The sequence below is a fragment of the Parus major genome, chromosome 14 (assembly GCF_001522545.3).
Source record: "Parus major isolate Abel chromosome 14, Parus_major1.1, whole genome shotgun sequence".
Lineage (NCBI taxonomy): Eukaryota > Metazoa > Chordata > Aves > Passeriformes > Paridae > Parus > Parus major.
The window spans coordinates 9,232,596-9,249,861 of record NC_031783.1 but is presented as its reverse complement, the minus strand read 5'-3'; the positions used below and the strand labels follow the sequence as shown (position 1 = coordinate 9,249,861).

At 39.3% G+C, this 17,266-nt stretch overlaps 2 protein-coding genes across 2 annotated transcripts; one reads left to right on the top strand and one right to left on the bottom strand.

Moving 5' to 3' along the window:
- The first annotated feature begins 80 nt into the window (after positions 1-80).
- On the top strand, positions 81-3,737 carry AIMP2 (aminoacyl tRNA synthetase complex interacting multifunctional protein 2). The gene is made up of 4 exons (XM_015642552.3): positions 81-248; positions 1,775-1,981; positions 2,501-2,732; positions 3,215-3,737. Exons 1-4 carry the CDS (start codon positions 126-128, stop codon positions 3,598-3,600), a joined length of 948 nt encoding a protein of 315 aa, XP_015498038.1. The 5' UTR covers positions 81-125; the 3' UTR covers positions 3,601-3,737.
- Positions 3,738-3,930: 193 nt separating this feature from the next.
- Positions 3,931-17,256, bottom strand: EIF2AK1 (eukaryotic translation initiation factor 2 alpha kinase 1). Its single transcript, XM_015642392.1, has 16 exons — positions 16,982-17,256; positions 16,705-16,874; positions 16,114-16,272; positions 14,742-14,878; positions 14,042-14,073; positions 13,501-13,600; positions 12,768-12,848; positions 12,325-12,424; positions 10,655-10,706; positions 9,967-10,366; positions 8,782-8,893; positions 7,182-7,288; positions 5,383-5,503; positions 5,189-5,268; positions 4,589-4,822; positions 3,931-4,134 (listed from the first exon to the last, which is right to left on the bottom strand). The coding sequence occupies exons 1-16, from the start codon at positions 17,254-17,256 to the stop codon at positions 4,012-4,014; spliced, it is 2,283 nt and encodes a 760-aa protein (XP_015497878.1). The 3' UTR covers positions 3,931-4,011.
- Between the last annotated feature and the right edge of the window lie 10 nt (positions 17,257-17,266).

Below are 17,266 nucleotides of genomic sequence, written 5' to 3'. Positions count from 1 at the left end.
GGGTGGGTGCGAAACCCCGTAGCCCATTGGGTGCCACGCGTGTCAGTATCGTGCCTCCGCCAATGGGCGCGGGGGTGGACGGCCCGACGGCGGCGGAGCGGGCGCACGGCGGGCCGGGAGCCGCCATGCCCGCGATGTACAAGGTGCGGCCGCTGCACGGCACGGGGGTGCTGGCGGAGCACCTGCCCACCTGCATGTACCCCCTGCCCAACCTGCACCGCGCCCCCGGCACCGCCGCGCCGCCGCAGGTAGGAGCGAAGGGTGGGCGGAAGGACCTGCTCAGGCTGCGGCCCACGGTGCTCTCCCTGGCGAGGTCAAGCATGCGGCCGCTGGGCCGGTGTTCCCCCGGGAGGAGCCTCCGTTGCCAGAGCGCTCACGGGGCCGAGTTCCACCGCCTCAACCCGCGGGAGGAACTCTGGCCCCGCCTCGCCGTAAGCGGCGCGTCCGAGGGTTAAATAAAATCAACGTTTTCAGGAATTTCTCTGTAATGCTTTTTAAGCCTTCAGTAGTTCTCATTTTGACTTTTCTAGGCTTCGCGTGTATTCCTGTCGCGGTTGTTATGTTTGAGTGGCCGTGCTGAGCTCCCTGCCAGCCCCGTGAGAGTGCCCAGCGGGCCTCGTTCCGTCCTGCTGCATCATCGCTCTGCTGGCTCAGCTCGGGTTTTAGCCAGCTACACACCCTCTATTTCTAGTCTCAGTTTCTTTTGCCTCAAATAAGACGAAAATTCCAAATGCTGTGTTACATAGGACTAGTTGAGCAGCCTCTTTCCAGTGCCAGGAATCCATGGAATTCCCACAGGCCACTTGTGGCCAAATTTAGTTTTACGCCATCACGGATTTGCTGTGCCTTCACCCAGGTTGATGGTGGAGATACTGAGCAGGAGTAATTTTGGGGCAGAACTTAACAGGAATGCTAACGAAATGTCTTCCCATTGCAAAGTATGGAATTGTGTACTAACTAAATAATGGTCGCGTAAGAGGTCTTCCCTTGTCTTGTCTTTGAGAATATTATTTTAAGTGGGTGTAATGATTTTACTTGGATGTCTTATTTATCTCTTCATCCATGATCGTTTGGGTTTTGTTAATCCTTATTAAGGATGCTTAGAAATAGGCTATTTGAAGATTTTTCTTTAACGTTATTTTAAGCTTGTAGACTTAAAACCTGCCACAGGAATATATTTTTCATCTTCTTTTATGAGATTGTAACGTGAGATTGCTTGTGAGGTAATTGAGATAAAAAGCTATATTGGTATTAATGTGTAACAAAGCCCATGATCTTTTTTTTTCCATTACAATTTATATTCTCTGAAACAAAGACTGAATCCACATAATATACCATCCATCTAAGCCTGCAGGGCTTTTTACTTGTATTAACTACCTGATTTGTCAAAAAGTTTCCTTGGTTGGCTGCTGTACCACAAACTTACCCATCTGCTCTTCTGGGCTGAAAAGAACCTGACAAGCTGTCTTTGATTTTTCAATCATTGTTCAGCACTTCACTGCCAACTCTTTGTCTGATTTTGACTGTGTTACAGAGTTTGCTGTAACTAATGGTTTAAAAAAAATCTGTTAAGCAGGAAGATTTCAGGAATTGATTAAATATGCCATCTCACCACACTCAGGCAGACGATAGATATAAGCCCATGATATTCACAATAGTCTGGTTATCTGAAGGGGTTTAGGCTTTCAATACTTAAATGTTAAATGAGCTGTGGACTATTTTGACAGTGAGCTGAGTGAAGATTTACATGGCCTTGTTTTTAACTCTCCTGTAGGAAGAGGTTGACCCATCACTTCTAGCACTTGAATCCCGCCAGGAAGAGATTCTGAAGCGCTTGTATGAACTGAAGAGTGCTGTGGATGGGCTCTCCAAGATGATACAAACCCCTGATGCTGACTTTGATGTAACAAATATAATTCAAACTGATGAATTTTCTCCTTTGACAACAAACACAGCAGATTTAGATCTGATGCTTGGAAAGGTGAGTTTAGTTGAGCAGTTACATTGGTAGGTACTTTTTCAGCATTCAGTTTTCAGGGTTGGAAGGGGGGCATTAAAACCTGGGACATGCAGAATTCAATATACAACCTACAATTATAATTTCATTTGGCCATCCAGATAATAGGTACAAACATTTATAAATACTAGTACTATATATACTCACTTGGATATCATTTCAAGCAAGAATAGTTAATTTTGAAATTTCAGCTGTTGGTTTCTTGTTTGTTACTAGACTGAAAACTTTTAATATTGGCTTCATCTTGGAGTAGAATTTACTTCAGTCATGTCCTTGAATTACATGTCAAGAAAGGAGGATTTATATTTAAATGCTTACACAAGTTTTGAATGTCCAAGCTTGAATTTATTTACTTGAATATTGTTAGGATTCAGATAGACAAATGCATGACTATGTGCATTTTGGTGTCAAATGAAAGCAGTAGTTATGAGTATGATCTAGAATGTGTCTTACCTGCTGAATATTATCTTACTTTCCATTCAGGATTATGGTGCCCTGAAAGATGTTGTCATCAATGCAAATCCTTCTGTACCTCCACTGTCACTGTTAGTGATACACAGTCTGCTTTGTGAACGGTATAAAATATTATCAGCTGTTCACACACATTCATCAGTGAAAAGTGTGCCAGAAAACCTCTTGAAATGCTTTGGAGAGCAGACTAAGAAGCAGCCACGTCATGCGTATCAGTTGGGCTTTACTCTGATTTGGAAGGATGGTAAGAATGAAATTTTTAGATCAATATTTTACAGTAGATGAGAAAATTAAACTTGTGTTATAAACCCTTGCACACAGATGCCTCAGTGTCCCTGTGCTGACATATGGACATGATAAAACAGGAAACATTTTTGTTCTCTTTTCATAGCTGTGAAGCATGCTGAGCCAGAAGATGATGCTTGTTTATAGTTAATGCTGTTAAAATACGCATGGCATTGACAGAGTTGTTTGTACCCTCACGATGTTTTTTAATAAAAATGTTTTCAGTTTCTACAAATAAGGTATCTAGAAGAGAAATTTTGGGGGAGATTTGGCTGAATTTTTCAAAAAGTAATCTCCTTATCCCACAGGACTCAAAACTGTTCATCAGGTCAATGATATTAACAGTGATGCTGGCATCACAAATGTACATTGTGGAATTACCGTTCTAGTTAATTGCTTTACTATGTTGTATTCACTTTTTTTCCCTTCTGTTAATTTCAGTTCCCAAACCCCAGATGAAGTTCAGCATTCAAACCATGTGCCCTATAGAAGGAGAGGGGAACATCGCTCGATTTCTCTTTTCCCTGTTTGGGCAGAAGTACAATGCAGTTACCTCAACTCTGATCGACAGCTGGGTGGACACTGCCATCTTCCAGCTGAAAGAAGGCAGCAGCAAGGAGAGAGGAGCAGTGCTGCGCTCCATGAATGCTGCCCTGGGCAAGAGCTCGTGGCTGGTGGGCAATGAACTGACGGTGGCCGATGTGGTGGCGTGGTGTGCACTGCAGCAGACAGGCACTGCCAACAGCGCCCCGGCCAACGTGCAGAAGTGGATGAAGTCCTGTGAGAATCTGGCACCTTTCAGCTCTGTGATGAAGCTACTCAAATGAGCCCCTGCCCTTCATAGTGATGGTGTTTTAATCTTATTCCACCTCATGCATGCTGTAATGTTTGAGTCCTTTTTGAGATGTATTTTAGATACGACAGTTGGACAGAATCCTAAAATAATAAAAGCATTACAGCTGCCTTTTGGGTGTGACTTTCCTTTTTTTGTTACTCTTGCATAACACATTTGTTCACTGGCTAAGGTATGTAAATTAATCCTGTGTAAATACAAGTTGTGCTCTTAATTTTTCCAGTGCAACATGATCCCTTTCTCAGAAGCCTTTGGTCAAGGCAAAAAAATAAATATTTTTTAAGAACAGACAGCCAAACAAAAACACATTGAAATATTTTATGTAAAAAAAAAAAAGAAACATTTTATATAACTTAACACACAATTGAGGTTAGTTCTTCTGTATTCAAACAGGAGAGCCTAGTCTTGTTTGTTCGTCCTGCTCTTCAGAAAGCAGTCTTATTGTCTCCCTCAGCTTCTCTATTTCTTCCTCTTGCTGTCTCACCTTCTGCTGGAGGTTAGAAATAACCTGAAAATGAGTGAGTTTACTTCATTTATAGCTCAGCAAGGATAAAGCCTTACAGACCTACTCGAATTGTGTTTGCAATCCACTACAGACACAATGCAGCAGCACTCAAGCTATTCTGCATTCTTGGTACTACAACTTAATCCACACAGCACTAGGACATGGAAAGGAAAAATGATTAGAAGAATCTGCAGATGTGATGAAAACCTTTGAAAGCTTTGCTGACCTATAAAAAATACATCTCAACTGTACAGTCTTCAGAAAGTTGCCTAAAGTAATGACCAGCTATCTCATTGCAGAGACACCAGAAATAATGCAGTGGCCTAAATACTGTAATCAGAAAGAGTCTTAAGAGGAACATGTCATTAGGTTCAAAGCCAAACAAATAATGCAGGCAGGGATACAAAGGACATTTTCTTTTTAGGTACTCAGGGTTGGGGTTACTGACACAACTTACCTGGTCTGTGGTGTGGAAAAGTTCACTGTCCCGAAGCTGAGCCGCTGTTGGGCGTTCTGTAGCTCTGGGACTGGTGAGGAGTTTCACATACTTGGCCTGAGTAGGCCATTTCTTGTAGAAAGTGTGAGGAATTTGGCCAGTCCTTAAATGTCTAAGAACTTCTGTTCTTTCCATTTCTGTTCCAAATGGCTGGAAGAGTTCTAGCAGGATAACACCCATGCTGTACATGTCTGACTGTTAATGAGGTGAAGAGAAAGTTCTGGGATAACTGCTATTTTAACTCAGTGGGCTCCTTTTTCTCATAAAATCATTATATGAATAAGTTTCACAACAATGAAGTGTCATGATAATATGAAGAGTATCATGACACTACTAAAAGAACACAAATTCAAATCTAAATATGTTCTCAACATACTAAGAAAATAACTTGCTTCAATAGCAAACAAGAAGGCAAAGATGAAATCCATGTTTCAATAAAAATACTAGGAGTGATAATAGGAGGAATATGTATTAAATATATATTTGTATATTGAAAGGCTAGATTTATTTCTATTATCTATCTATATTTAATAAAGAAAAGGAGAAACAAAAATTCTCTACCTTGAAATCATAGTGAGATCCCTGCAGTTGTTCTGGTGAGGCATAGAGGCAGGTCCCCACTCCTGAAGTATGTGTCAGTCCTTTGAAAGGCAATTGAGACTTAGCAAGTGTTGTAATCTTTGCAAGTAACAGTTTAATGATTTTAATATCATAGAAACTTAAACACTGAAACCCATTACACTTTCTTCTCTTACCATTTATCCTTTCTGTCTGAAACCACTGGTCTGCATCATCCCAAAGAAGATCTTTGCAGGCTAATCCAAAGTCACCTATTTTTACCTGATGATCTGATCCATGTAGAAAGATATTTCTAGGCTGCAAATGAAGACAGAATACAATTAAAAAATATGTCTATATAAAAAATTAGGGAATTTCAGGTGTTTAGAAGTCTATAAAATCCAGTGTTTCACAGGTATGATTAACATTTTTTAGTAGTGGGAGAGAAAAAATAGGCATTGCTAATACCAAATAATGTGTTAGCAACACCATTTGGGCCAAAAAGATCAGATACCTGGAAGAAGGATCTAGAAAAAAAGGAAGAAAAGCAAAACAGAAAAACGAAGATTTAGTAAAAAGATGAAGTACTTTTTTTTCCCCAACAGAAACTGGGAAATTTGCAGAACAGTAAACAGGAACAGGCAAGAGTGGACAGTAATTTTGACCAACTGATGTAGCAGGAAGGATGACTAAATATCATTGGGCTAGACATAATACAAACCAAAATACATTTTTCTGTGTGATAAGCAGCTGCAATATGCTACATGGTTCTGGGAAGCTGCTATGAAAAAAAAGCCAAATTATGACAGACTTGAGAGCTCTGACTCAGAAAACTGAAACAGTTTTTAGCCATATATTTTGGTTTTAGGACCACTAAGGAGGAGAAATGCAAGCATTATGTATCTTGAAAAATCCCCCAACTTGCTCAGGTGGCACAAAGGAAACGGTCTTTTATTAGTGTATAAAAGAAATGTGAATAGTTTAAGAAGAGATAGGCAATCTCCATTCTTTTCCTTTATTCAATGCAGATTAAACTTAAAAGATGCATCACTGTTGAACAAGTTGCTAGGCTTCTCATATCCACTTAAGTAAAAACATATCCAGGACACCCACCCACTGGGCTTCTGTTCTCAGCTATTCACACAGAAAGACTTCCTTAGAATATTATCCCAGAAATTAGTCTCTGCTAGGTATCTGTAAAATCACCATTAGAATATGGTGAAAACCATGAGAACTGGCTCAAAACCAGGTTTGCAGTAACTGTAAAGAATTCTGGAATTCTTTATATAACTATCAGACTTTGGACAATAAGGCCATGATGATGCTAAATGGGAAGGCAAACTGAAAAACTCTTCACCCTGAAACAGTTGACAGAAAAATGAAAATTAATCCAGAGTGAAGATTGTGTGATTTCAAGTAGCTCCAAGCTTCCACATGTGAAGTTTTAATAATCATGATTTCTTCATACAGCTGCTGTATCAGATGCAGAAAACCTGAGCAGGAAGCAAAGCAGGAAAACACATGCTCACTTCCTTGCTATTCAGATTATCAATAAGCAAGCAACTGGAACATATTTTCAAAAGCTAACTACATGCAGTTAGCAAACTGAGGTCTAGTCAAGGGGCTTTGATTATTTTTGTAATTACTGAAAATAATTTTTTTTTTAGGTAATTAAATTCCTACCCTGGTTAAGGAAAGACTGAGACAAAAGAAAACCAATCTGACCATGCTTGTTCCTGACAGGAAAATGGCTTCAAAGGAGAAAACACCTCCAGAGCTTAAAATTCACTTTGAAGTCAGTGTAACTGAGTACTATGCTGATAGTAAAGAAAGTATAGCACTGCTACAGAGGAGATTATGTATTTTTTCTTATGTACCAACTAAATTCCTAAGGGCCCAGGTCATCTCTAGTGCAACTATGAAGTTGCTTTCATTCTCCCATAATGAAAACTGTCTTTGTTTTCTTCAGCTTCAAGTAATAATTCGATGAACTTACTTTAATGTCTCGATGCATCACTCCCATGCTATGGATATAGCAAACCCCTTCTACTACCTCCCGGAAAATCTTCATTGTCCAGCAAACATCCACAAGATGGTATGGACCTTAAAACAATTTAAATTATTTCAGCTAGTTTTACTAAGTTATGCAAGAATATGGTAGTATGTCTTATTGAATTCTCTTTATTTATGCTGTGGAATAAATTTTTAACAGAATGAGCATATTTTAAATAGGGATTTTACCATGTCTCTCTCAAGATATTATTTCTGAATCAGCAAAAAGTCACTAACGTTAAAATTCCAAAAAGAAAATTTCAGGGAACATGAACCTATGTCCTCCTGAAAAGATTATTCCAAACCCCATCAGATAGTTATTTGATTATGAATTTTACAAACTCTTTACTTTCATGTAAGTTCTGACCTAGCATGAAAAATACAATTCCAGATAAAATCATACTAATTTATGTAGTGACATGCTGTCTGTATTGCTTTGCACTTTTCTTGTTTTGTTTCTAATCCTTCTGCTGCTCTGCTACCCTCTGAAATTCCTCAATCTCCTCTGGCTCTAGCTGTCCTATAAAAATTTAGCACATCCTTGTTTTGACCATTTTCCACATTACTATTTTATTAAACTACATTGTCACCCTGCTCTAATGACCTATATTTAACTTGTCTTTTTGAACAGTCACCATTTACTCACATTTGGATTTCCATTTCTTCATGTCTAACCTATGATAACATTCATCTTTTCCATGAAAATGTGTGAAAGTAGCATTTTGCAAGCTCAAATGTCATTGTAATTCTGTCATTTCCTGACCAGGAACATCATCTTTTAGCTCATGAAAGCTAAAAGATTACGATTGTAGGAGAGATTAGTGGAAGTCAGCTGACAGTTTGCTAGTAAACCTGTCTCTATGAATGAAAATAACAGATTTACCTTAATAGTGATTAAAACAAAGATAAAACATTAATTACACATTTTGTTTTAGAACCTGATGTGCATAGGCTGCTTTTGTACAACCACCACAGAGAATGGAATATGTCTCTACTGCTTTAAGAGCATTGGATTTGTTCTTCCAAATGTCAGGTTACTGATGACTGCTTGGTAGGACGGCATGAGAACCCCCTGGTCACTCAGAAAAAGTCAATGTTCCATTCTTTAACCTATTACAAATTAACCTGTCTGGATCAAATTATATAATTGTATTCTCCACAACAGATAAATTAGCCCATAACCAGCTTTCTGAGAAGCAGCAGATTCTGTCAATAAAAAACTCTGTTCCAAATAAGAAATATTGTCCAGACACTGATCTCCCCTGGTAACAACTATGCCTCAGGCATTCAGTCATTCTTTTTTGAAGAGCTGTCTAAAACTCAGGAATTTCAATTCTTTTACCAACATCTATCATGCAAAAATTCAATACAAGCTGCTATTTGATTAAGTCAATAAAGAATTTAATGAAGATCTGTATTATAAGCTACTGAAGTAAAATAAAATTAGATAACTGCAGTTCAAATTACCAAAAAAAAAAAAAAAACAACCAACAACAAAAAAGAATTATTTGCTTTACAATGAATAAGGTAGTGATGAGTCTTACTAGAGGGGTCCTCTGATTTCTTGTTGCATCTTTTATTACGGTCAACAATCCAATCCCACAAGGATATTTCACACAACTGCATTTGTATATGAAGCATCAGATGATACTCCACCTAACAGAAAAATAAGTCCATAATTTTGCCTTTGTAACACAAACAGTACTTCTTTAGTTATTTTCTTTAAAGCAAATAAATCCAAAATTTATTAAACAAAAAACCCCTTCAAAAACAGGTACCAAAAGGACATCAAATATAGTATTAGTTATCTACTGCACTCAAGAAGCAGATGCAAAAATGCTATCTAGTTTTGGGCAGTTTTTTGCTTGTTTCTCAAATTTTGACAATTGTTATATGATAAATGCTAACAAAACTGCCAGATGCATCTTTAATATTCAAATTAAAGTTTGAAGCCTTCCAGAAACACTACACAGAGGTTTATTCCAGCTTAACCAATATAAAATAGCAGAAAAAAAATCAACTTCTTGATGCAGAATTTTATGGAATCACAGAATTGTTTAGGTTGGTAATGACCTTTGAGTCCAACTGTTTGATTTACTACCATTAATATGTAACTCAGTTTCTGGTAATGGACCAGTTCATCTGATAACCTGGACAACTCAAGCAGACACTTTAAAACTGGGTTTCTTCCAAGAAGGAACTCCAAGTGATAGCAAAAGCTTGAAGCATTCTAGAGCTGGCTGTGTTATACAAAACATATCAGTAGTATGGGATAAATGACAGCAAGGTTTTAGAGCACAAGTGATTCCCTGCTCAAATCTGCTTTTATCTCTTACCCATGTACTCCTACACTGCATGGGCACCACATGACATACCAAGACATTTTCATCGTTAACAGCTACTTTAGCTATCATTAGCAGAAGCTAAAGACTTTTCATTTTGATGGGGCCGTTTAATGCAGCAGTAACACTTTTTATTCATGCAGGTACTTTGAAAGGACTCAAGATGCCTAACACATGGAAAATTCCTTGTAGATGCTGAGCTTTGTCAGCTCCTCTGGTCAGCTTCCTTGTAATGATGTTACCCACTTAAGTAAAAATTGTCTGAACCTTTGGCTCAATTTACAGTCATTCAATTCTTTTAAATTCATTTTAATAAATAATTCATTTCCACTGTCTACTGAACTCCTTTAAAAACATCACAAAATTAGACAGCAGATAAGTATTTACCTCAAACTCTCCACAGAGTGCTACCTCATTTTTGGAGCATCCTTCAGAGCAGGACTTGCTCTCAGAGCAGGATTCACTTTCAGTGCTAGCATCTTGATCTAGACTGGAATGAATTCCCTGTGTTGAATGATTGTCCACATCAGTTGATAAGGTGTTAACATTAACAATATGTGTTAACACACGGTCTTCTTGTAGTTCTATAGATAATTCACATTTATTTGGTTTCACACACTCTTTGTTACTGCTGTTTGTAAAGTCATTCCTTACATCCATATTCTGCACAGATTCTCTGTGCACATTTTCAAGACTGGTACTGTCACAGGGCTTCTTTTCTTGTGAGGTAAGGTCAGCAAAGATAATTGAACTACCACTTTCTACACTCTGGATGTGACAGCGATCACTGAAAATATCAAAGGGAGAGAAATCCAAATAAGTACACAGTTTCGTACCATCTATTTGTGATACACCATGCTGAATTTTTTTTCCCCAATTGCAAACAGCTCTCCCAAGTAAGAGTTCAGCTGCTTCCCCACATAAAACTCTAGGATTACATAACTGTCAGTGCAGGCTCCAGCTGATTTAATACTTTCTACCAGCAGGGATTTCAGACAGCTGTCCCAGACAGCAACATCTCAGATACACAGCTGAAGTTAAAGTTGAATATACCACTGAGATTAGTAATACTCACTTGCTATTCTCATGCTCCAAAAATAATGGCTGCAACTCCATTATTGCTTTACCTGTTGGATACAAAGATAAATATGGTATTTCATAAAACAAAGAATGTATTTACTAAATATTTACTAAAAATTACCATTTATAGTAGAGCACCTCTCTGAATTTAACTTTGTTACCTGTGGATAGCTCTAGATTACCTCATTTCTGCTGCAAAAGGGCCTTGTTAAGTCTACTAAGAAGCTACCCTAATATGCATTTTATTTATCTTCAAATGAAAAGAAAATATATGTTGTACAAAGTCACTAAAAGGGTTGTACTGGGCTTTCTTAGATATTTACTTAGACTTCATCTTTCAGAAGTTGGCCTGTTCAAAGTAAGAGTTTAAAATGTATAGAATAACAAACAGTTAAAGAAGCAGCTCCACAAGGCATCACCCTTCACACTGCTGCTGTTTTGAAGACACTTGATGTCTTGAAAATAATTGTCATTAAAATTGAATTTTTATATGAAAAAGCTGTTTTAGCATACAGAAACAAGTATAAAACATAAATCTTGTAAGACAAGAGAAACCATTAAGTACCACAGAAGCTACCTGTATATTTCATTATGCACTTCCATTACCACCATTAAATACTTATGAAGGACCCCCAGCTTTAAACATTTGCTTCCCTTGAGATTCTCAGAATCACTGGTTAAAGTTTTTCCTGTTTTACTCTACTGTCAACTTCCTATGTATTTATGCATTTTCTTTTGTGCTTATGGCTGGCTGGGCATCAAGTCAGTGACTTGGAAAGCAATAAAGTTATACAGAGCATAACCAAACCTCCCACTAAAAGAGGATCAAAAGATTTAATTGCTAGAGGCATTCCAGGAAAGGACTAGAAAGGGAGCAATGGATTAGGGTTACAAAGGGACCAAAGGACAGAGTATGCAAAGAGCTGAGAACAAAGAACCTGTAGAGAAAAACTGAGAAGGTGTAAAATGAACACAAAAGTAGGTAAATTCTCAACAGTTACAGCCAGTGTCTGATACACAAAAAAAAATCCAATTTTTCTGTCAGTGCAGGACTATGAAATACAATTCACCAAATTTAAAAAGTCTAACTTAGAAAGCAAAATAAAGAGTTTTTGGTGTGGGAGGGTTCATCAGTAAAAGTATTTATTTCCAGGTTCTTTCAGTTTTTCTTAGATCTTTTCCAGATCCAAAAAGAAGCATACTGGGATGCTGATTCTAGTGTTGCTACATTTCTGAGACTTCAAAACATATTTGAAAATTTGTGGGGTTTTTGTCCTATTCATCTCTTTCCCCGCAATATCTGAGGCATCTTGTTCCTCAGGATACAATCTTCTCCTTGTCAGCTCACTACTTTTTGCATTAAAAGGTTTTCACTGCATTTCATTGACCTTTACACAACTTTAAAATCCTCCTCAGATCTTACGACAAGTAAAGCTAATATTTCCACAGTTCCAAATTAATCATTGAGTAACAAATAAATTATTTGGTAAGGAGGGTTTGAGTATACAGAAAGACCTGGTGATCACTTGTAATTTCCCTTTCTTTTAGTTCTTTTAAGGAGGGGAAAAAAATCAGTCATTTTTTCGGAGAAGTAATACTCTCCTTAAAATAACAGTACAGAGGTTGTAAGATGCAGGCAAGAATTACACAATGAGCTTTACTTTCCTTTTGGATGTACTGTTTGAACTTGTTCCATCCAAGCAGTGTGATAGCCTACAATATTGGGATGCTGCAGCCCAGCCAGCACTTTGACTTCTCGGAGCACCTAAAAAGACCAAAAAACCCACAGTATGACGCTCCTTTATTCTGAGTGCTTAGTAAGCATGAAAGGTAACAAAAAGTAAGTTTCTTAGAGAGAAAGAACAGATGAAATTGTTACAGTAACAGAAAAAAATTGAAAGCTTTAAAACAAATTGATTTTCATCACTGCAGAGATAATCAAGTTCAAGTAATTAAGGGTCTCTTTTACTTTTTTCTACTAGGTATTGATAGGCTCAAACCTTTAGAAATTCAGAATGCATAAAAATTATATTATCTACATTAATAAATTAGAACAGAATAAGATACAGAGGTGTTAAAACAAGGACAAAACACAGGAAGAAGAATACCTTCATGCAATCTCTTCTTGTAGCCTTCTTAATTTCAATTTTTTTAATAGCATAGAACTGACCATCTAATTTGTTTCTGACCTGAAAACAATTGCAGTAGGAGAAAATTATATGTAAATGTGCTTGGATTAATTAAATCCTTTCAGACCCACTATTTTCTAAAATTTTATGTCTCCACCGCATTCCTATATACTATCACCTGTATAAGGGAATGAAACTGGGATTAGACCCCTGCTGTCATACAGGGATACTGCTAGGTCCTGATAACTGCTTAACAGGTCCTCAATAAATATGTGAGACCACATTTGTCATTTCCACATGGCACATACCTCATGGGGAACCTTGGGCTGGTTATACAAGTACTTAATTGAACATTGGGTTGGTTAGTTTATATTCATACTGATACTCATTTTTTAAAAGCAGCCACAACTAAAGCATTCGGGTGTGCAGACCAATCAGTCAATATATCATAATACTTCACGTGTCAAATAAGGAGTTTTCATTCACTTTAAAAGGATCAAAATACACAAAGTAAAACATATGATATATCCTGCATCTGACAAACAAAACTAATTACAAGTGAGCATCTTCTGAAATGAAACACTAACTTTCTTTTAAGGTAACATTTGCATTTCTATGCAAAAAACATTTGGCAGTACAGTTGAAACAGTAACTCCACATTCTAATGAAATAGATATAAACAGAGTAGTTTTATTTGGGAAGTAAAGAATACCTTGTATACTTTGCCATATCCTCCTCTTCCTAGCCTTGCAACCTCTTCAAATTCATTCAAGTATCGTGAAGTCTGTGCCTCAAAGAGAACTTCTTTTTCCCTAGTTGAGAAAAGTCAGGATGCATTAAACTCAATTACAAGTAAGATACAGCTGTACACATTCTAAAATTATTCACGTTATGAAAAGAAATGACTTTGACATTACCATACTGTAACAGTCTGAGTTTCAGTGAATACAGAAAACCAGCAGACTGCAAGAGCATGAATATGTGCTACATACTCTGTTTTAACAGTGGTGTTCAGATTATTTCTTTTACATTGATGCCTGATAAATCTTGTTTTCCTGAACAGTGGCACTGACTGAAAGAGTTGTACTGAAGAACAAATTATCACCACATCATTTTGAGAATCTGGAGAAACCTTTACTTTTTTTCTGTTTCAGAGCCAAAATATGAAATGCAGTATTGATTAAATTCAGAGTGGAGCACAGAACTTTAGGGAAGGAGTTAATTTAGTATTTCTACATGCTTTGAATACATACCCAATCGCAAGAGTCTCTCCATTATCAAGTTCCTATGAAACAACAAAATCCAACATAAAAACATGCCATATAAAAAGAATAACTTGTCTGCTGTGCCAGTGACACGGACAGCTTCAACAAAATATAAACTGCAACCTTCTTGGAAGAAAATGAGGTTACTGACAGCCATTTGCATGCTGCAGAGAGCTTCACCAAATTCAAGTATTATTATCACACTGGTAATCTGTTAACCTCCCTCTGCTGGAAAGATTACTGCCCTTTTAGAGTTCTGCTGGCAAACAGGATAAAATGAGGGCTCTAAAATATGCTTAAAACAAAATTAACTAGCTTAGTTCAAGCAGCGAGATAAGCAAACAGGTCTGATTCAGCCTGAAGTACAAGTACACAAACTACACCCTCCACTAATATAAATATGAGATTGTAAGCATAACCAACAGTTCAAAGTTGAGAATGGATGTCTGTCAAAAAAAGCTGTAGCAACACTTATAATACCTTGCTTTTGTTTATAAACATTGTTTTATTATTACTATTTAATAAGGTAAAAAAACTGGTTTGCACCTAGAGAGCCAGAGAATGTCATCCTAAACAGCTAAGGATTTATTTTGTATAATTATTAAAAAGACTTAATTCAATATTAAAAGAACCCCTAAAAAAAAGCTTCTAACTGCAGAAGCTGCCAAAGACGTGTAACAAAACTTACCCCGTTAAGTAATTGTTGATTAGCTGCTTTCATCAGTTCAGTAATGGCTCTGTTGTGTTGCAGTCTTACAGTACTAAATTCATCACAAAAGACAAAAGGGGAGAGTAATCCTGTTCTTGTGAAAGTCTGACGAAGAACTGCACAAAGGAACAGGGAAAGGTCAGAGAAACATTAAATAAAGCTAGCCAATAAGACCACATAAAGTTTTCAAAAGAAAAAGATATGAAAGATATTTGAAAGATAACATGTCTGAAAAACTGAACAGTCCCTCGTACTCTAATGCTGTTCCCATACTCTTAGCAATTAAAACTAATTCAATCCAAACTAGAGCTGCTCTATGGGAATCCCTTCACATTATAAGTGTCATGCCTTCCAGGGTCACAACTGCATCTCCTTCCTCACCTCAGCAGATAAGTTATAGAAACAGTCACCCATTCACTTACATTTTACTTTTGGATTAATTTTGATCAGTGAAAAGAAAAATTCAAAGCAGGTTCACAATGATGAGGATGCATTTATAATCAAAAGTGGTAATGTCAAGGTTTTTTTAATTCCCATCCAAACCCACACACTTGTGCACATACTCAAGCAGAGAATGAAGTCCCTCCCACCACCTCATCTTTCTCATATGGAGTAAGACAACTGTGGCAAGCAAAACCTCATAAATGCTGGAGATTTTGTGCTGGGTGCAACTGTGATGTTATAAATGGCATGAATTTTAGCTATGAAAAACACATTAGATTTTATTGTCTACAGTCATGTAAAGTAAGGACAAAACCCTTGGATTTGCTTTCTTAAATTTACCTTTCATTAGGTATATACCTAAATGAACAAAACACCCGTGATAAGTCATGTACCAGGAAGTTATTTTAAAAGTAACACTTCACACTTAAAAATGTGAATTCCCTGAATGGCATCAAGAGACTTAACGGAAAAAAAAAAATTGTTAAGGTATTTACTCAGATTTTCACAGAACATAATTGTTAAGTATTTAGTGAAGACTCTACTGCAACTATTTCTTGATAAATATTTTATTAAATTCCTCTTCTACCAGCATTTTTAGATCACATTTAACAGTAATATAATTTAACCTGCTGCCCTTCTCATGATGCAACTCACACAATCTAGCTGAAAACTGTCTGATCCTTACATCTACAGCAATATTCTGTTACTCTTTTCAAAAATAAGACAAGTTGTCATTGCCAATTTAGCTGATTCAAGATATTCATCCTCTTCACAGAATCATTCTTGTCCCAGCGGGATGAAACCTACAGCTTTGTATTGATATTACACTGTAAGTCTGCACAGAAGGGTCTGGTACATGCAGTCAGTAAGGCAGTTTGAGAGACAGGAATGAACTCCTCTTACTAACTTCGGAACAAACCCCTGGAGTGAACGGGGTTGTGTGTGTACATGTGGCAGAGGTGCTCCAGCAGTGACACAAGCAGCAGCTGGTTCTGGATTGTCGAAGTGAACTTCACAAATTTTTGCGACCCGTTTGCAACTCGCAGCTCCGCCGGCACATCCGATTCTGGAAAAAGACAATCAGACGAATGAACTTGGGTCTCAGTACACACCTATTTACCTGAACACCAGTAGAGCAACACAGCTTCAACATAACCCTGGCTCGCAGAAGCAGCACCCGAGCTGCCACAGAGCGAGCGGCTTAAGAGGCTAATTAGAAACCCAATTAATTTTTTTAAGTGTACACGGAAAGCAGCTACCCGGGGAGGCCGAGGCGCGCCGTGCCCGGGGCAGGGGGAGCTCGCACGGCGGCCCCAGGGCAGGGCGCTGCTGAGGGCCTGCCCGCTCTTGCATCACCCCCGCTACCGCCGCTACCTCAGAGCGGTGGGGAAGAACGGGAAGAGGAAGGCGGCGGTTCTACCCTCCTTCCCTCCCTGCCAGCCGGGGGAAAGGGGCGATTTCCCCGCTCGCCCACAGGGCTGCCCCCGGCCCCGCTTACCGTCAAAGCGCGGCTCCGGGCTCTCCTCAGGGAACTCGATGGCGGGCACCGGAGCCCGCAGGCCCGCAACCCTCCCGCCCCTCACATGTCGGGCACCGGGGTCCCCTCCGCTGCGGCCGGCGGGGCCCGCCCGGCCCCCCGTGGGCGGCTCCGGGGACCGGGCCAGGGTTTATGGCCGCTCTTTGGGCGCGGAGCTATAAAACATGAACCGGAGGGATAAACCCGCGACGGGAACCTTCGGCCAGGGAGGCGGGGACAGGTGGGCCGGAGCTCGTACCGAAGGTCTGCGGCGGGGAGCGGGGCGTCCCCTCCCCTCCGCACGGGGACCGGCACCGCCCGCAGCCCGCGTGAGCCCCGCGCCCGGACCGGGGGTCGCCGAGCCCCCTCTAGCGGCTCCCGGCCGCGGCACAGGGGCGGTGCCGGTCCCCGTGTGACCCGGAGGCGCTCGCTGTTCCCCCCGCCGCCGCCGCCGCCTCCTCTCCTCCCCCCGCCCGCCCGCCTGCCCGGCCGGCGCCGGGCCCCGGATGCAAGAGGCCGGCGGAGGGACGTCATTGTTCCCCGA

What these genes read in the sequence shown, in the direction of transcription:
- AIMP2 (XM_015642552.3), top strand. Translation starts at nt 126, where the DNA reads ATGCCCGCGATGTACAAGGTGCGGCCGCTGCACGGCACGGGGGTGCTG. An exon ending in GCACCGCCGCGCCGCCGCAG is followed by an intron (nt 249 to 1,774) that starts GTAGGAGCGAAG and finishes ACTCTCCTGTAG; the next exon opens with GAAGAGGTTGACCCATCACT. An exon ending in TACTCTGATTTGGAAGGATG is followed by an intron (nt 2,733 to 3,214) that starts GTAAGAATGAAA and finishes TGTTAATTTCAG; the next exon opens with TTCCCAAACCCCAGATGAAG.
- EIF2AK1 (XM_015642392.1), bottom strand. Translation starts at nt 17,256, where the DNA reads ATGACGTCCCTCCGCCGGCCTCTTGCATCCGGGGCCCGGCGCCGGCCG. An exon ending in GGAGAGACTCTTGCGATTGG is followed by an intron (nt 13,601 to 14,041) that starts GTATGTATTCAA and finishes TTTCTCAACTAG; the next exon opens with GGAAAAAGAAGTTCTCTTTG. An exon ending in GATATGGCAAAGTATACAAG is followed by an intron (nt 12,849 to 13,500) that starts GTATTCTTTACT and finishes AATTGTTTTCAG; the next exon opens with GTCAGAAACAAATTAGATGG.